The 21,068-nt window shown below is 38.0% G+C and overlaps 1 protein-coding gene across 2 annotated transcripts in view; it reads right to left on the bottom strand.

The window, feature by feature from the left end:
• LOC150083805 (uncharacterized protein C05D11.1-like) overlaps positions 1 to 21,068 on the bottom strand; it is a 282,398-nt gene that overhangs the window by 43,967 nt on the left and 217,363 nt on the right. For both annotated transcript variants that reach the window (XM_090375794.1, XM_090375795.1), the window contains 2 exons: positions 16,001 to 16,187; positions 9,590 to 9,733 (listed from right to left, as the gene is read on the bottom strand). In XM_090375794.1, coding sequence (XP_090231920.1) covers positions 9,590 to 9,733; positions 16,001 to 16,187 — 331 coding nt within the window. The remainder of the gene's footprint in view (positions 1 to 9,589; positions 9,734 to 16,000; positions 16,188 to 21,068) is intronic.

The raw sequence follows: 21,068 nt of genomic DNA, 5'->3' as shown, positions 1-21,068 counted from the left end.
TGCCAATTTATAACTATTTATGTAGTTTGCTATGTACAGAAATGATGCAATTGCACTAACTTGTACATTAGTTAAACTATTCACGTAACCTGAGGCTTTAGCCCTAAACCATACCATAACCTACTAAGTTAGTTAAACATGATTTTCTCTTAATAAAACCTGTTGTGCTTCGTTCAGAATGCCATATCTAACTAAATGTTTTTTAATATTTTCCCTAACTCTTAAGATTTTCCTTACCACTGAAGTCACAATAACCAGTCTATAGTTACCAACTTCACTCTTAGAGCCATCTTATGTATTGGCAATACATCGGCACTTCTCCAATTCAAAGGAATCTCCCCAAATCTAAAGATGCCCTCATAATTAACCTCAATGATTCATTACATTCCTTGGCAGTCTCTCAAAATTATCTGTGGATAAAAAAATTATTAATTTCATATGACTCTGCCTCACTCGCACAGAGTCTTCTCAGCACGAAGGGTCTTTCACCAGTAAAGACTGATAAAAAGTACCTATTCAATTCATCGCTTGTCTAAGACTTTCCCACACCAAGTGCACAAGAGATCAATGTGATTAGTTTTCTCCTTCATTGTATCCCCATTCTTTGTTCTCTTTGCCAATGTGTTCTCATACATAGCTTTGGCCTCCCCCTAATCTTATTTGTTGTACTATTACAGATCAACTTGTATGAGTGTTGTAGGCTTCAGTACTTTCTATCTTTTTCTGCTCTATTTGACCAGCCAGCTCCAGTCATCCATTTTGGCATCTGCCTCCTGCAATATTTTCTTAATGTTAGTATACATTTATAGCATGGCCTCTGTGATTTTTGCTTTAAACTTATTCCATAATTTAAATGCATTCACCCTCACTCTACAATCAACCCAATTAATAGATGCCATATATTGCCTTAAACTGTCAAAGTCCCCCTCTTCTGAAGTTATTTATTGATTTGAAATTGTTTTTCTAAAACTTTTGATTTAAATTTAGTAGTATAACATTATTTTGTGATTTTCTGATTAATTTGGTGTATTTATTCTTTACTCGGCCTTGTAATTGCATAAAAGTATCGGTAAGGGTATCCACGTGTTTGCAACTCCGCTGTTGTTTAAGAAGTTCTTTAGCCATATTTAGCCGCTTGATTGAATATTTTTTTACATCGAATTATTTCTGTAAGTAGCTTATAGACGTAGTAAGGATCGTTAGTTTATTCTGAATTGAGACAGCGAGATTTGAAAATTAATTAATACTTAAGTGTCCGTAGATTACCGTTCGTAACTTTCCCGCCTTTGTGATACGATAGTTATATACCGTACTAGATAGCGTTAGTTGAACTTCGTTAGCAGTTAAATTGTACTTTTAAATAAATACATATAACGACTTACATTACAAACATAATATAATTAATTATATTTAACATAATTAATAACATAACATAATTATAATTAATTAATAGAATCATGACTCAGACCAGAGCAGCAAAGCAAAAGGCTCAAGCTAATGGAAGTGCTGTGGCTCAGAGTAGAACTGAGGGGGGCAGTTGTCCTCTGACTCACAGCCTTATAAAATGCACTGTTTGCTTGATGTTTGCAGAGCAATCGGGTACGGGACATGATACTGCCATGGGGGATGTCTTTGTTGTGTGCGCGATGCAAGGAGTGTATCGATATCAGGCAACAACTCAGCGTTCTTGTGGGCCTATATGAGAGGTTGAAGGACAGGGTGGATGCCCTCGAAGAAACTAAATTGAGGGGCCCATCAAGCTCTCAGCTGCCCACATCAACGCCAGAGCGTGCACTTGGGCATCACGTGACACAGAGGCAACCCCCCAAGGCAGAATGCGCTGGTCCCGAAGGAACTAGTAGTTGTTGGTGACTCTATTGTCAGGGAAACGGGGAACATGCTTTGTAAAAAGGATAGGTGGAACAGGACCAGGGTATGTCTGCCAGGGGCAAAGGTTGATGACGTTGTAGAGCGAATATCATCTTTTAAGGGCACAAAAGGTGATTAGTTGTACACGTTGGCACTAATGATATTAAGAGTAGGAGACCGGCAGAATTACTTAACAAGTACAGGTCACTGTTGAACAAAAGCCGAGAATTAGGGTTGAATTTGAAAGTGTCTGCAATTCTGCCCAGACACGATAGGAGGGAGTATATGATGACAGCCTTGTCGATCAATTCGGCCCTGGAAAGATTGTGCAAGGCTCAAGGGGTATAATTTTTTTCAGCCTGGACTGTACTTGTTAACAGGAGAGATTGCTTCTACTGGGATGGGATACACTTAAATAGAAAGGGTGCAAGAATATTTGCTGATGCTATTGAGGCAGTGTTAGGTGGGTCGGAAAACTGCTAGCTTGGGGGGAGACAAAGATCAATAGATTGACAGTAGCCACTGGCAGAGGTGAAAGAGATTCTTGCACTGCTTCTATTAGAATGAGCAGAAGCCTGAAAAACAAGATGCATGATAATTCAGAGACTGCTGGGAGCCATTGCGGTACAAGTAAACACATGGGTTGTGTTAGGGTAGCTAAGAATAGAAATAGGTGCAGGTATACTTGCGTGTACACCAATGCTAGGAGTTTAGTAAATAAATTTGATGAATTTGAGGTATTGCTCAAAACATCAAAGGCAGATATTGTTGGGATATCAGAGACGTGGTGTCACCCAGATATAAGGGATGCAGAACTGCAATTTGGGGAGTACAACGTCTACAGAAAGGATAGGAAAGGGGGGAGGGGTTATGCTATTAGTTAAGAAACACATAAAAACCAAGGAAGTGAAGCCAGTCGACATCGCTGGACAGTGCAGTGTTGAGTCAGTTTGGTGTGACATAAGCATTGGGAGATCAAAATTGAGAGTAGGAGTGTGCTATAGGCCTAATGACTCTGATGAGTATAATAAGAAACTGTACAGGGAAATACAGTGGGCCAGTAAATCAGAGAGTCTTATAATGGGAGATTTTAATTTCCCAGATATTGACTGGAATTTGGGGGCTGGTCACTCACACACTAGCAAGGCTTTTGTGGATTTATTGGATGATTGTTTTCTACATCAGCATGTTCGGGAGACAACTAGAGGGAGTAATACTCTTGATTTGATTATCAGCAGTGATTCTTCATGCATTAAGAATCTGCAGATAAATGAACCACTAGGTGGCAGCGACCACAGTGTGCTGAAGTGGGATTTACTCAAAGAGGTAACTACCATTAGGGGTAAAGGGAAGGGTTATTGCTTCCGTAAAGGCGACTACGATGGACTGAGACAGTATTTAAATTCTATACAGTGGGACCAACTGATGATGTTACCAACAGCAAATTCAAAATGAGAAGCATTCAAAGAATTAATCGTGGAAGCTACTAGGCTTTACATACCAACTAAGAAATATTGTTCAAGGTTTAGGCCAAAATGGATGTCAGATGAACTAATGAGGCATATGGCAGAGAAGAAAAATGCATGGGATACTTACAATTTAACACATGACACAGAAGCCTATGACAGATACAAGTTGATATGCAACCAAGTTACAAAGGAGGTTAGGCAGGCGAAGGCAGATTACGAGAAATCCTTGGCAAGGGATGCAAAGAAAAACAGCAAAGAGTTCTTTACTTATGTTAAACTCTAGAAGGAAGGGGATGAATCAGATTGGTCCACTTGATATTGATGGGTCAACTGTTGATGACCCTGCTCAGGTAGCTAACAAACTAAATGAATATTTTGCATCGACATTCACACATGAGGAGTTATTCAGCGAGGGGAATGTATTCAACAGAGGTGTATTCAACTCTAGCAGTAAGCTACAGAATCTTGAAATAACTATGAGTAAAGTGGAGGAGAAACTGTTGAAGATAAACACAAGAAAGGCACCTGGGGTGGATGGGATCTATCCAGTTATATTAAAGGAGGCAGCAAAAGAAGTAAGCAAACCCTTAGCCATAATTATGAGGGCTTCCTTGGACTCAGGGGAGGTACCCATAGACTGGAAATGTGCAAATGTGACCCCAATTCACAAAGGAGGATCAAAGGCTGACACAAATAATTATAGACCTGTGAGCTTAACTTCTGTTCCAGGAAAATTAATGGAGGCACTGGTTAAAGAAGCACTGCAGGATCATTTAGACAAGACTTCAGTTATATCTCGGCCACAGCATGGTTTTGTTAAGGGGAAGTCTTGCCTAACCAATTTGATTGGATATTATGATGCAGTCACAAAAGAACTGGATGCAGGGAATAGCTTTGATATTATATACTTGGATCTTAGAAAGGCTTTTGATACTGTTGCACATGGAAGACTGCTACACAAATTGGAGCAGTGTGACATTGGAGGCAAATTGCTGCTATGGATAAAGGGGTGGTTGAGGGGGAGAAGACAGAGAGTGGTAATCAATGGACACTGCTCATCGTGGACTAATGTTATTAGTGGAGTCCCTCAGGGCTTAGTGTTGGGTCCATTATTGTTTTCTGTATTCATAAATGATATTGATGATGGTATATCAAGCTTAATGTCGAAGTTTGCAGACGATACAAAGGTAGGCAGGGTTGTCAGGACACTACTGACACTATGATGCTGCAACAGGATCTGGAAAGGTTGAGCAGATGGGCTGAGAGGTGGCAAATGAAGTTTAACATTGACAAATGTAAAGTACTACATATGGGAAACAGCAACCCCAGAGCAACGTATCAACTCTGTGGTACTACACTGACAGTGGTAGAGAATGAAAGGGATTTGGGGGTGGTTGTGCAGGCAGATATGAAGTTCTCTGAGCAGTGCAGATGGGCTGCAAGAGTAGCTCATGGAGTATTGTCAATGATATACAGGAATTTTTCCAGCAGGGATAAGGAGGTGATTATTCCCTTGTATAAGGCAATGGTCAGGCCACACCTAGAGTACTGTATACAGGTCTCTAGGCCTCATTTCAAGAAGGATGTAGAGCTGCTGGAACGAGTACAAAGAAGGGCAACAAGAATAGTGAATGGAACAAAGGGGTGCTCTTACGAAGAAAGGCAAATTACAGTGTCTGGAGACTAGTCACCAGCGAGGTGATCTGATAGAGGTGTATAAAGCCTTGAATGGTTTGAGCATGCTCAATGCTGATGGGATTCTTCCTCTAGCTCAGAATAATCACCTGAGAGAGCATAAATTCAAATTGGGGAAAGACAGATGTAGGATAGACGTGCGGAATTTTGCCTTTAGCCAGCGGGTGGTTGGTTGGTGGAACAGACTTCCATCCCTTGTCGTGGAGGTTGATAGCCTAAATAAGTTTAAGGCTCAGCTGGACAGGTATTTTGAACGAACAGAGGGGTGAAGTGGAAGTGGGTCTGTTTTTTTTTTTTCTTTTGGCTGATGCTGCATAAGCTTGCTTTCTTGCATCAAATGCCTCTACTAATGCTAATGCTAAAACCTGTGCATTTATCTTTAGCTACTGCAATATTTTAACCCAAGGGGCTCACATCTGGTGAGTATTGGCTTGACACACCCAGGGTCCTGAGCTGGATATCATCATTCTTCTCCCTTTTGGTGATTCCCTCCTCTCTCTCTCTCTCAGGGTACTCAATTTTTTTTTTTTTTTGGCTGGTGCAGCATAAGCCTCAGGCTTCCTTGCACCATATGGCTAATAATAATACTAATAATAATGATTTCTTCATTTTCCACCTTATGATTGCATGATCACTTCCTGACAATGGCTCCTGCACTTTAAGTCCTGTGATTCTTCTGATTTGTTAGTACTGATGAGGTCAAGAATATTCTCACTCCTAGTACTTTCTCTAACATGCTAGTATAAATAATAATTATGCAGTTTATTTAAAAAAAAAATTCCCCATGGTGAGTTTCTCTCTTGCTTATTCCAATCAATCTGAGGCAGATTAAAGTAACCCATAATAAGCCATTTGCATTTGCTTGCCCATTCCCTCTACATGTGGGGACTCTCATTATACTCTTCACAATCTTCTGGTCTGTACTATTACTCCCACTCTCATTATACCTTAGCTTCCAACTAACTCACACCACACAATTTTATGCCATCAGACATAACTTCTGACTCAAGAAAAGCTCATTAGAAATTCACACTGCTTTTAATAAGAATCATCACCCCACCAGCACTTCTATCTTCCCTAAATACATTATCAACTCCTCATCCCCAATTTCTGGGTTGTACTAGGTTTCTGTTAGTCCTATTATGTCAGCATTAGTTGTCCTAACCAGGAGTGCAAATTCAGCCATTTTATTGACTTTTCATTACTGTAGACTCAGTTAATGACTAAGTAATCTTCTATAGTTTACAACCCTGACACATCCCCATAAAGTTATTTGTTTCTGTACCCTTTCATTTGAAACATTGCTAACCACAGAACACCTTACCAACATTGGCTGTTGCAGCAACAAAGAAGAATTCTTGAGGTGAGTGCAAGCATTACCTTGATTCATATCATCAGGTAAATGCAAATCTAAATTACCCTTCTTCCCACCTAACTAGCAGTTTCTCTGAAACCTTAAGGTATCCTCAAATGATACTGGCAAAAATTCCTTGCATCACCTTTGTTAAATGAATACCATCTCTACAATATGGATTCTTTCTATCTACAAATGCAAGCCATGCTGATAAAAATCTCCCCCATTTAATTCCCCCTGACGTGTCTGGGCAGAGTTGCAGATACATACATATTCTGACCTAACTCGTGGAATTTTTTCAGCATAGTCCTATATTTATTCAACAGGTGGTCAGGTCATATACGTTTAATAATATTAGTCCCCTCGTGAATAATAATTCTCTCTTTACCTCCCTTACAATCTGACGGGCTGTTGGTAACATCATCAATTGTTGCTCCTGGCAAACACCCACACTGGTTCTAGACCACCTATCTTTATTACAAAAAATATTACCAGTTTCCCTGAAAATAGACTTCCAATAAAACTAGATCACTTTCGAGCAGAGTAGTCTGCACTTGACTATTCTTTTCTGGGACCTGAATTGGGGTGGAAGGTCATGAGATACTTGAGTCCCCAATGAGCTCCCAGTTACAGTTGTTTCTAGGACAAGCATTCATTTCTTCAATGACTCAAATTCTTCCCATAAAGCACCAAGTTATAATTTGTGATTGGTACATTCCTTACATCAGGTACAAAGAAAAGAATTGTCAGTTGAGCTAACTGTCTATGAGACCTGCCTTAGAATACATGCCACAGGCTATACAAACAATGAAGTCATGACTTGACTCACACTGCAGACAATAAAATAGCTAGTTTCTTTCCAAAAGTGATCCTGTGTAGAGTTTTTGAAATAGAAAGTTCGCAAGTAAAAACGCAAGATCTCCAACAACCACCACCACCACTTTAAACCCCTCTTGAGGCTAGCACATTGGTTACAATCACTATTCATTCACAAAAGGTTCTTCCCACTAAGGTGGAAAGAATTATGGGTTCCTTCACACATTGTGGACAAGGTAAATAGTCTCAGGCAAGGACAAATAGATTTTTGTTTTCCCCAACAGAACCCTATGAGCTGTCCAGGCAGGCTATCTGCATAGCTCACAGAATTTCACATGCAGTAGGCTGCCAGGACAGGTCACAGTGTTCAGGCAATGATATATACAGTCCAATAAAAACAGATCACCTAATAGTGGGTAGGTCCTCCTACCATCAGTACTGCTGCACATGGCAAGACACAGACTCTGTAAGGTTTCTGAACAGTGCTGGAAGTATGTTGTGCTATGTTACCAAGACTGCATCCTGTAGATTTGTGATAGTCCATGGTAGAGGTTCCAAAAGCCAGATCTGTTAATCCATGTAATCCCAGAGCTGTTCTATAGGGTTTATATCCAATTCATTGATCACGGTAATGATGCAAACTTTAGGTGTCATAGGCAATGGGTGTCCGTAACACGGGCATCTTGACCAGAAGCCTACTCTGGTAGCCCATATGGGGGAGAGTCAGGAATTCTGCACAAGGTCAGACAACCTACACTCACCACAACCACTGATGAGGTACGGGCACCTGCCATTGCTGCTCTGTTCACTATTCATCCACTCTCGGAACACCTTAACTACAGCACTATGTGAACACCCGGCGCTTCCATAGCCAGGTGGGCAGGAGCAGCAAGCCTGTGAGCCACCAAATACTGAGGATGCAGAAAGGACAGGGAATGACCACCGCATATCCCCAGAGCAATATGGCCTTTGCTAATGCTCCTAAATAACAACAACAACAATGTGAACACCCACAAGAATTGCAATTTCTGTAATACTGCCACCCTTTAACCTGACAATCTGTACAATCCCTTTTGCAGTCTGTCAGATAACATATCACATCCCTTGCCAATCAAGTACTTTGTATGGACTACATGCCATGAACCTGAAGAATCACATTTACCAGTTCTCACCATGATGTGTGACACCAGGTGGGGAAGAAATTACCAAATGCTTGTCCCTTCCTTCTAGCCCAGCCTGCTCATGAGGGGTGGTCATAATGTTTTTGCTGGGCAATATATATGAATTTTTCCAGCAGGGACAAAGAGGATTTTATCCCATTGTATAATGCAATGGCAGAGTTGGGAGAAATCCCAGGTGCCATTTGACACGAACCGAACATATCTTCTGTATAATGCAATGGTTAGGCTATCTTTGGTACTGCATAAAGATTTGGAAGCCTCATTTTAGAATGGATGGAGATCTGTTAAAGCAGATACAGAGAAAAGCCACAAAATTAGTCAGGAGCACAAAAGGGGTTACTCTTACTGTAGGGTAATAGTAACCCTTAAAAGTATTCAAGGACTTGAATTTTGTAAACTGCAGCATCTGAAAACCAGCCACCTGCAATTAGAAATGGATGGCTGTAGGATAGATGTGTGAAAATTTACTTTCAGCCAGAAAGTAACTGAATGTTAGAATAATCTTTCATAAATTGGAAAAGAATGGTTGTAGAGTAGATGTGCAAAAATTTGCTTTCATCCAGAGGATATCGTCACCTGATGTTGTGGAAGCACACAGCCTGAATAATTTAAAGGACTAGAGAAATTAGAAGGGATGGGCAAATTAAGTGTTTTTTTTTTTTTTTAATAGTTTTTCTGTATAAGCTTTTTCTTGTTACATCATTTTGCCACTACTAATAAAATAAACTAATATAAAAAAAAGTGTAATTTTTAGCCACAGCCTGCTTATGGCAGGCTTGTGGCTTCAGTTGTTTTTAGTACCAACTATAAACAAGGGCAATAATACCAAGTTCCAATTACAGAATGAACGTGGCATGCTTTACCCGAAGGATTACCACTTTCTGGTATAGAGGGAGAAGTTCAGAGTGAATGAAAATGGAAAGGGAGGAGAATGGAAAAAGAAGGAAGAAAAAGATACTGTTTTTTAAACTCTGCAAATTTATTTAAAAATAAATAAAAGCATCATTTTAGACTTTGATAATTACATGTTTTGAAATCTATAAAATAAACCACAACTTTCTGCTCATAACTATTTTATGTTTGTTTGTTATTTGGTTTTTAGGAGCATTAGCAACTAAGGCCATAACTATTTTATAAAGTCAGTTAATAATCACTTATTTCATGAAAATTAGCACGATGTATGAAATTAAAATTGCGATATTTACCACAATGCTTTTGGCCTCTTGGTAAGCCTTCATTAAGTGTGTTGACTTCTGCAAAGTGAGGTATATGAGACCTTTGTTAGGTTCAACAGAGATATCATAGTTATATGAAAGTCCTTTTCCTCTGATGGTTCTCCACATGGGACCCTATATATAATAATTATATATTTTTTTGTAAATAAATGTATTAAAATTTTCAAGGTAATAAAGCAGCTCTTAAATACTAAATACTTAATTTTTGAAGGAACTTATTTTATAAAAGTAACATACTCGTAGATATATATGTATGGAATATATATTTTAAATGTCATAGAATACACAAGTTTTGTTATACATATATTTATATATATATATATATATATAAAAAAACATTCAACTGTCTTTTTTCAAGAAGAAATACTAACTTGTGAAGTTAAGGTTATTTTTTTTATAAAATAAATACTTAAAACTTCTGAGCAAAGATAAATAATGAATTATGCAGAAGAAAATCTAATAACTTTATAACTGAAATTAAAATAAAATACTTAAATTTGTATTCTACAACTCTTAATTTTTTGCACTGTTTCATTTTGTGCTCTAATATTTTATAATCGGCAATATTAATTAGCCTATTCTTCTTTAGAAGAAAAATTTTCATTCAAATAAAACAGATAAATGAGATATCATGAAAATTACAATGAAATAAAGAATTTTAATGAACATTCAGAAGATGCAAAGTTAAGTTTTTATCTTATGTGGTTTAAAAATATTCCCTAGCACAGGGTGCCTATGAAGTCATTGCACACTTCCATAAATTCACCTCCCTGATATGAGTACCACTATGAAACTTGTATTTAAAATGCGCACACATGAAAAAAAATTATTGTACAAATCTTTAAAAAATTGCTTTTAAAATGGTGTTCACACACATACAAACAGGTATTCATATACTTCTGAATGTTTTCAAAGGCGCACACATCAAGTCCACTTCACTTATATTGGTAAGTATGTTTATAATAGCTTCCACCAGCTCTTGAAGATTGTGGTGGTTCTCTTAAAATAGTAATTTTCATCACACCCCAGAGGAGGGAAAAAAGTCCAGAAGTACACATTTTCAGTGGAATATGAGAGCCAAATACTTTTTCTTTGAAATATGAGGGCCAAATGCTTTTTCTTTGAAATATGAGGGCCAAATGCTTTTTCTTTGAAATGAGTGTCTCCAAACAGAGTAATCTCAGAGCAGTTACATGGAGACATTAGCAGTGAACTGTCTTGACAATACAAACACACTGTTAAGTTTTATTTTCATATAAATATCTGAAATGGTAAAGAATAAAACCTACAGCATTTATTATCTCTTGAAGAAATATGGGACCATCACAGTGGACAAGACATTTATAGAGGTGCATAGTGACTGTATGGAAACTCTGTACATCTAATGCAATTCTCAAACTGCATAAGCAAAGCCTATAAACAAGTTGAATTCTGGCGTAATCAGTTTCATTATTTTAGGCCCTATAATTTTTGTCACAGTGAATAATTTATACTTGATACTTGTGTAAATTAAATAATTTCATAAGTAATGATACACATTTGTTAATTTAAGGTGGAATGATTTTCATGGATGTGTGTTAGCACAACTCACGTTGTTCAGACCATTCTTACATTTAATTAATATATCATATAGAGATATTCAGATTCTACATGAGATGGAATTACATGAATTAAATTAATTCCATCTAATGAAGCATCTGACTTGCAATATTTCTTAATGTTGCTTTCCCTATTTCTCTGATAAACTGAAGGTTATGACTAATTTATTATTATTATTATTATTCGATTTATTGCATATGTTTTACCCCTGAACAGCCTTCAGCTAGGAGGGTGCCTATATACATTTGTACCTTATAACTGAGACAGCAAAACATAGAAGTCATACATAAATTATGGGTTTGAGCCCGTCACCACCAAATACGGAGGATGCAGAAAGGTCAGGGATGACCACCGCATATCCCGAAGAAATATGGCCTTAGTTGCTAATGCTCCAAATAACATAAATTATGCATAAATAAGGTGCCTCCGTAGCCAGGTGGGAAGGAGCAGCAGTGCGTAGCACACGCTTCTTGATTAGACCGGGTTCGAGCCCGTCACCACCAAATACGGAGGATGTGGAAAGGTCAGGGAATGACCACCGCATATCCCGGAGCAATATGGCCTTAGTTGCTAATGCTCCTAAAAACCAAATAACAAACAAACAACATATGCATAAATAAACATTAGTTTCTATAATATAATGCAATAAATAACATCTAATGCCAGCAAATATAGCACATATTTGTGCTATATATGTGACACGAGCGAAAGGTAGAGACAAATAAATACGTATCGCAATATACAACTAACACATATACATACAAACAAATAATAATTTAAAACAAATTAATTCTTCTCTGTACAGGAGCAAAGTAGGATTCAACAGAGATTTTGTCCTGAAGGAGATAATCAGGAAACTTCTACTGTATGTGGTGGTACGTGTCCTGTATCTTCTGAGATCTGTACACTTTCTCATCACAGAACTTGTGGGGATCAATCTTTAGGGTGTTGTACGTTGGGAAGATGTTAGATGGAAAAAATCTTCTAAGCATTGTTAAATTCTGTAATAAGTTTTTTAGGGGAATTCACGCATTACTGCAAAGGATGCGGGAAAGCCTAGGGCCTACAACAAGATTGTGGATATTTGGGGTGTCAAGATGATTGGTGAGGAGCTGACAGAGGTTGCGCAGATTTCCTGCAATGAACAACTGATTCCAAGGGATGCAACCAAGGTTTGCATACATTATAGAATGCAATATGGTGAAAGGATGGCCATTAAGACGGTTGAACCACCTTAAAATCCAGTACTCGATACCCATGAATTTTTTGATGTTAGTGAGGGAATCAGAGGACCAGATTATCTAGGCAAAATGAGAATCAGAACAAGACGTGTTGTTTGTATGTAGTGAGTGGCAAGTTTGTGGTTGTTTACTCCAGTAAGTTCCTGTCTTATTGGCCAGTGTTGACAGAGTTTTTGCCTTAGTGTTGGCAAAGTGCTATTGGAAGATCAGGCCTTCATCCAGGTAAACCCTAGATCAGTGTGATGCGAGACCTTTTGGACCCTAATACCACTGATGTAGATGTCTATGTTCATCTTCTTCTAATTCGGGTTGGAGAAAGACATTTGTGCTGACTTGGTTGGATTTATGGATAGGCCAATATTCTCAAGATAATGGTCAAGTTCTTCTATTAGGGCAGTGGCACGGGCGTTGTTGCATCAGATTTGTCACCGACAAGATGAAGAGTTTTATATCATCTGCATAAGGGTTGCGGTCAGGATGCGTAGAGAGAAAGGGGTCCACAGTGGCAGCAAAAAATAGGGCAGAAAGGTGGGCCTCTCCTCTGCAGATGACGTGGCTCGATTGAAAGGTCCTGTGTTCAACCCTCAAATGCCTTTGTTTGAGAATGGAAATAATGAGTTTTAATAAGCTTCCCTGTATCTTGAAATGCCTTTCAAGTATTGTCATCAAGGCATTGATTGAGACATTGTCGAAAGCAGATTTAATGTCTAAAAATGTTAGATCAATCTGTTCTTTGACATTCATAGTTGTTTGGATCCGAAATAGGGTGTCCATTAAATTCATTGCAGTTGATATCTTTGGAATCATAGTGTGTAAATATGGAGCTGTTTTCTGGAAAAAAATGCATGACAAGAATTGGCAGCAGCATCTTCTCAAACAAATTTAATAAATTACAGCTTATAGAGATGTTCCTTCTTGTCTTTTGGATGTTTGACTTTAGGCACGGGTTTTACTATCATGATGAAGAGGGGGAACATATCAGGGCCAGAAGTAGATTTAATTGGGAGATTATTTAATGCCATGCCTGAATTACATTTTCTTATGCTATGGTAATTTCTGTAAGGAGAGATCTATTATCAAGATTGGATCCAGATGGAGTCATGCTGTTGATGTAATTTACCAGCCAATTGGTACTGCCTGCTTCAGGAGAGTTAAATTTTAGTTTAGGATCTGTAGAGGTCCCAAAGGTACTGCTCATCCATTCCCTAAATAAAGTTTCATCCATGGTGAAGTTGGAATTTGTGGCTATTGATTCTTTTAGGCTGATTAAGCTTTTTAGAAACAGCAAAGTTGTACTCTTGGTATTTGTGCTTTAAGAAACTGGCCTGTTATTTTTTGTGAGCGATGTAGTCTTCAGGGGTTCTAGTTTTCTGCCATTTTTGGTAAGTCTTTTCTTTTCTTATAAACACTACTATCTTGATGTTTTTGTTAAACCACCAGTTAGACAGATGTGTGATCCAAATCTCTCTCTCTTAGATGCACCGACACAAGCTATTTGAAATAATTCTTCAGCCAGGATGGAAGCAGCTTCAGGCCCTGATCTTTCTAACAGGCAGTTTCATTTATACATAGTGAGGCGCTGAAGGATTGTTTCTTGCTTTATGAACTTGGCTGTAAAGACTCTTCTTGTAAACTGGGGGCCACATCCTTCAACTGAGGGACTAGAGAGATTAGAGTGGGCATAAAATTCACAGTGCAATGGTTGATGGTCTGAACTGAAGGAGATTGTTGGCATGATAAGTTCTGCATGAGGTATGTTGTGAAAAATACGGCTGAGTTGCTGATTTCCCCGAGTTGGGGGAGTTTGAAGGTCAATCATATATTGCCTGTTTACCGGAGAAGACCGAGTCATTGAAAATCGTGGCAGGGGCATGTTGAAGTCCCCTATGAGAATAGTAGGGATGTTGGGTTGGAGGTTAGTAGTAACCCAAGCTCCTAGTTCTGTTCTAACTTCTAGGGTGTGTTCTGGAGTGAGGTAGACAGTGCAGGCCCATATTCTAATTTCATCGAAGCAGTTTTCAATGCTGCTTGAGTTGGTCCCGTGTAGAGCAAAGGAATTTTTATATATGGTTGCCACTCCATCACAGCAGTGAATGGCCCATCCATTACATTGAGCAGCACAGTTTAATGGGAGGAAAAGGGTGTCAATAGATCTATTGTGGTTCAGCCAGGTCTCCATTAAACAAACAATATCACATTCTGCAGTGTATGGAGTTCGCAACTTATGCTATGAATGTAGCATCTGATAGTTACAGATTTCAAGTAAATGATAATCTGTACAAGAAGAGACAGTCTACAATTACTTTGAAAATATTTCATACCCAACAGAAAATCAATTTTTTCTTTAAAGAACATTATATCAGTTCCCACAGACACTAATGTATAATTATAATAGTGAGTTTGCACATAATTTCCTCTAGCTCAATAATTCTCAAACTTCAGTGACCTAAGGATCCTCTTCTGGCTTAAAAAATGTTCGCATATCCCAAAGCTTAAAACTTTCTATGCTATATATTCTTTTGGATTTCAAATATTTATAAGAAATTTCTGACATTTGTAGATCTTGAAGTCTACAAATGTAGATCTACATTTGTAGATCTTGGGTGTGCGGTGGGGGGGGGGGACGGGCACAGGCAGCCAATCAGTAATTGCTGCCAAGGTCCTAACAAATAGCTACTTCCTCTAGAACAAGCACTTCCTGGGAATGCCGCTATGTTGTCTGATGCATGTGTAGGCTCTGGTGTTGAGCTGAACAGTTGAGCACTTGATGGATCCCTCATTTAATTCCTTCAAGAGCATCAGCTCTATTCTTCAAAATCTCATATACACCCATCAGAATGTGGATGGATATGCTTAATCTCCTGTTTCCAGACAGTATTTGCATCAAAACAAAGGCATCCTCTTTTACTGTATCATGTCCTGCTATAGATGGCTTTGCAAACATGCCAGTGGTGTACTCTACAAAGATGTGATTGGTAGGAGAACTGACCTCAGCATCCCACCTCCTCCAAGCCAAGGCATTCCGGAAGCAAGTAAAGGCATTTAAACTAAAATCATACAGCATGATTTTAGTTTAAATTTAAAGTAAAAATACATATTAAACTATGAGATACACAAGTACAATAATAATATTATTATTGTCAGGTTACTATAATGTATGTACATTATAGTGTAATAGTACATATACTGTTGTGTAACCTGTTAAGTTATGTAATAGTAATGGCCCATGTGAGTGCTAGGTTCCGTTCTATTATAATTTTCCACCTGCATAAGAGCCACCACTATTCAAATCCATTGCATCTGTGGATGGATCTTTGTATCGGTTCACCTTTGCATGGATTTGTCTAATATTCAATGCAGTGATTCCCCGACTATTATTGACCTTGTGGTTCTCTCTCGAGATGGGGCATAAATTCAATTTATTTTATTTGATCCAGTGTCTGTGCATGCACGCGCACACACACACACAGAGAGAGAGAGAGAGAGAGAGAGAGAGAGAGAGAGAGAGAGAGAGAGAGAGAGAGAAAACAAACAAGCTCACCTCTAGTTGAACAAGGTACTGAATTAAAACCATTAAAGGAGCAAGATCTGGATCACAATATGATGTCATACATTTAGCTGCCTGAATTAAGAAAGATGATTCCACACTTCCAACACCAGCTATGACACCTAGAGGAACATCAGAATCCAGGGAACACAGCAAATCATAGCATGGTGTAAATTCCAGCCTACACAATGGAAGAAAAAAGGCACACATGGAATAATGACAAATAATTTAAAGCAAGGAAATCTGAAATGGAATTAAATGTGGTAGAAAAAAAAAAAAAAAAAAATACAAAATATATTAAATAAATAAAACAAACGCTACATGGCATCATATGAACATGATTTAGGAAACTTTAACAATTTAAAAAAACCAAATATTTTGAAATCCTTTTAGTCCTTTGTCAGTAGCACTACATAAAATTAAACTTTAAAACTGATCTGAGAGTCTAGGAGGATGGATAGAAGTTGTGACCTTGGGTCAGACTGTCTGCAGCAATTGTGTTGTGCAGGAAAGAAGATGGATGAATTGTCTCTGGGGCTCAGTCTGTTAGTACTAGGGATAGGATCATCCTACATGATGATTCCACATGATAAGTGATTTAAAGCAAGCAAACATGAAATAGGATTGAATGGGGCAGGTTTCTGATGCACTTATGGAGAAGAGCCTCCGGTTCTCCACAAGCATTTCATGCAGTTTTAAGTTTGTTTTTTCCATGGAATAAAGAGAAATGCTCTAGGAATGAAAACTATATGCCTATTTTCTGTTGACTGTTTGCTGTAATCCACTTGTTTGTAGTATGCCTCTATAAAATTCCTCCTTCTCTGTTCATGTATAACATTCACAATGTGGGACTTGGGACTGTAGTATGCTCCCTCTTTGCAGTGTGGTTTATGTATTCCTGTCTAAAACATGCATTGCACCCACAAATAAAATTCAACTTACCAACATATCACATTTCAGAGGCAAACTATAAATCTGTCCCCCACCACTGGATAATTAATAGCTCCCGCATAATTGTTAACAATCATTTCAAACCAGTCGAGTCCCTGACTCTTAATCTGCTCTCCCAATGTTTGTCCTGGCAATATGGTAGTTTGCCACTGTTTCACTTGTCTGGGTGGGATGGGAGAATATGAGGACTCTAAAAACCTAACGTAACCCAAACAAAGTGTTTAAGATTTTTATAGACTAAGAAGTAAACATTGACACTGTCTCTTTCTGCTAATTTTTTGCCAATCACCTAAACAGTATTGTTAACTGTTTGTCCAGAAGAGTTATTTTATTTGTTTGTGGAGAACATTTGGAGTGAATGGATGGGAGAAATGGGAATGTTTTTTTTTTTTTTTTTTTTTGGCCGATGCTGTATAAGCTTGCTTTCTTGCATCAAATGGCTCTACTAATGCTAATTTAATTTCACCAGCATCTGTTGCTGCATTTGTGAAATGCTTCCACCAGATCCCCTTGCATTAGCTTCATATGATGAAATTATCACTAATGTTTTCAACATATGAAATTACTAACACATCTTTAATTACTCATATCACCCTTTGATTCCTCCTTGTGAACTGGAAATAAATTCTCACATCTCCAGTCCTAGACTGTCCCCTGAATTCAAGGATGCCATCAATTACTGCAAACTCTAAAAGGAAAGGGATAAATCTGATTGGTCCACTTGACATCGATGGTTCGACTGTTGATGATCCTGCTCAGATAGCAAACAAACTGAACGAGTATTTTGCATCTACATTCACACAAGAGGAATTATTAAGGTCTGAAAATGGCAGAAGGTTATCAAATTGTAGCAGGATACTTAATGATTTTGGAATAACTGAAAGAAAAGTGGAGGAGAAATTGTTGAAGTTAAACATAAGAAAAGCACCTGGGGTGGATGGGATCTATCCAGTTATATTAAAGGAGGCAGCAAAGCAACTAAGCAAACCCTTAGCCATAATTATGAGAGCATCCTTGGAGGTCCCCACAGACTGGAGATGTGCAAATGTATCTCCAATTCACAAAGGGGGATCGACGGGTGACACGAGTAATTACAGACCAGTTAGTTTAACTTCTGTTCCAGGTAAAATAATGGAGTCACTGGTTAAAGATGCATTGCAGGATCATCTAGACAAGACTGCAGCAATAATTCAGACATAGCATGGGTTTGTTAAGGGAAAGTCTTGTCTGACAAATTTGATAGGATATTATGATGTGGTTACAAAGGAACTGGATGCAAAAAATAATTTTGATATCATATATTTGGATTTCAGGAAAGCTTTTGACACTGTTGCTCATGGAAGACTATTGTACAAATTGGAGCAGAATGGTATTAAGGGTAAGTTGCTACAATGGATAAAAGGATGGTTAAGTGGGAGAAGACAGAGGGTGGTAATCAATGGGTGCTGCTCTTAGTGGACTAATGTTATTAGTGGAGTCCCACAGGGTTCGGTGTTAGGTCCACTGTTGTTTTGTATATTTATCAATGATATTGATGAAGGTATATCAGGCATAATGTCGAAGTTTGCAGATGATACAAAGGTTGGCAGGGTTGTTAATGACAGTAATGGCAGTGTGCTACTGCAACAGGATCTAGATAATTTGGGCAGATGGGCTAAGAAGTGGCAACTGAAGTTTAACCTTGACGAATGCAAAGTACTGCATATGGGTAGAAGTAACCCCAGAGAAACGTACCAACTGTGTGGTAATACACTTAAGGTGGTAGAAAATGAAAAAGACCTGGGAGTAATTGTGCAGTCAGATATGAAGTTTTCTGAGCAATGCAGACAGGCTGCCAGGGCAGGTCATGGGGTTTTGTCAATGATATATAGGAATTTTGCTAGAAGGGAGAAGGAGGTGATTGTCCCTCTGTATAAGGCAATGGTCAGGCCACGCCTTGAGTACTGCGTACAGGTCTGGAGGCCTCATTTTAGGAAGGATGTAGATTTACTTGAGCATGTACAGAGAAGGGCAAAAAGATTGGTGAGGGGAATGAAGGGATCCTCTTACTAAGAGAGGCTTAAGTTCTGCAAATTGCAATGGCTGGAGACTAGGCACTTGCACGGTGATCTGATTGAGGTATATAAGGCCTTGGGTTGAACACGCTGAATTCTGATGGGATCCTTCCACTTGTTCAGATTACGAACCTAAGGGGGCATAAATTCAAATTAAGAAAAGACAGATGTAGAATAGATGTGCAGAAATTTGCCTTTAGCCAGCGGGTGGTTAATTGCTGGAACAAACTTCCATTTGTCGTTGTGGAAGTTGACAGGTTAAATAAATTTAAGGAGAAACTGGACAGGCATTTGGAGGAAATGGTGTGATTTTTTTTTTTTGGCTGATGCTGCATAAGCTCATACACTTGCTTTCTTGCAACACATGCCACTACTACAACCATTCTTCTTCAGTTACTAAATCAAAAGTGAGGAAGGATGGTTGCAGGTTGGATGTGCAAAAATTTTCCTTCAGCCATCAGGCAGTTGATTGTTGGAACAAACTTCAATCTGGTGTTGTGGAAGTGGATAATTTGAATAAATTGAAGGAAGAACTAGACAGGTTTACAAAGGGATGAAGAAATGATATGTTTTTTTTTTTTTTTTTTTTGTTAATGCTGTATAATTAGTATTTATAATGGCAAACAATGCAATCTTGCATTGTTTGCCATTATAAATACTAATACTAATAGTATACCAATTATTTAGCTGAGTTTAGTTTTTAAAGCTGGAAAGCTATACCCAGCAGTAATTTTTGCTTCTACATAACTTAAATGTTCTCAGTTCAGTCAGCAATCTGCTTTTCCAAAGGTGGCTCACTGGCCCTCTAGTATGATCTCCCAATGAATTTATCACTTTCATGCATGATTTTATAAGGTTACTCCCTGGACAAATTTATGTATTCTGAAAAAATTCATGGAGGAATGTTTTCATTTTAGGTTGACAGGTGAGTCATATAAAGTGCCCGGTAAGCAAATTTTCTGAATTCATTTACAACTTACCCTTTATAATATTTGCTTACTGGGTACTTTATATGACTCACCTGTCAACTTAATCATTTTGATGCAGAATTTAATCTGCTGAGTTATAAATTTGATTTTTGTTTTGATCAAACAAAAAAAAATAAAATAAATTCTACCTGTTTCATCAATAAATAAAATACACTAAAACAATTCACTAGCTTTCCATCACAAGATTAGCATAGACTAAATAATGTTTGATACTTTATTGCTAACAATAGTGTAAGACAGATTTTATATATATATATATATATATATATATATAAAATTTTATTCTATGTAGAAAGTGTGAAGATTTGTTTTAAACCTATTGAATCTACAGTATACACCAGAAGTGAACCCGACTAAGTGGATAAGGAATGTAGCGATATATGATATCAAAAAGAAAGAGACAGGAAATTAAAAATAAGAAGTGAAAAGGGAACCAAAATAAGATTACATTGCAGTGTTTTTCACAATTTCAGTGTCTTCATCAGAGGTCATCCACAGAAATAATGTGAAAGACGGCAATGTTCTTGCTTCTGAATGCTATGGTACATGTGTTGCGAACGAAAATTTAAAATTTTACGGTAAGAATAAGGTCTAATAAATTGTGCCAATAAATGTAATTATATTAGGTAGGGCATACAGATCATGGATGACCTTACAGAAGCAAGTAAAAAGAATTGAAAAAACTTAAAGTAATGAATACGCAGGAAGAAAGGGACTTACCGTTACCTAGTTAACCAAATGACCAAGATGGCGGTGTGCCGGTATATTTATGTGCAGGTACACTAGTGGCTCTAGCATTAGAAAACGGTGTGGGGAAAAAAAAAAAAAAATTATGGTATGGTGTCTGTATAAATTGAAATGAAATGTGTGGTGAAGAAGAACACTGTTAAATACATGGTGCCCAAACTGCTCAGAATAGTTGAGAGATATAATAGCATACAAAGTAGCAGAGAAAAGCAGCTAAACTTTGTTAAGGCGAAAAATAGATTGGGTAAAGTAAGAAGGTAAGTGACCCGCATATTGCATTCGGTAAACTAATGGCTCACAGGACATAAGAAGTAGGGGCAA

This window comes from Mastigoproctus giganteus, chromosome 6, assembly GCF_048544385.1.
Source record: "Mastigoproctus giganteus isolate SK-2022 chromosome 6, ASM4854438v1, whole genome shotgun sequence".
In the NCBI taxonomy this organism is placed as follows: Eukaryota; Metazoa; Arthropoda; class Arachnida; order Uropygi; family Thelyphonidae; genus Mastigoproctus; species Mastigoproctus giganteus.
This window is presented reverse-complemented; position numbering and strand designations above follow the sequence as displayed.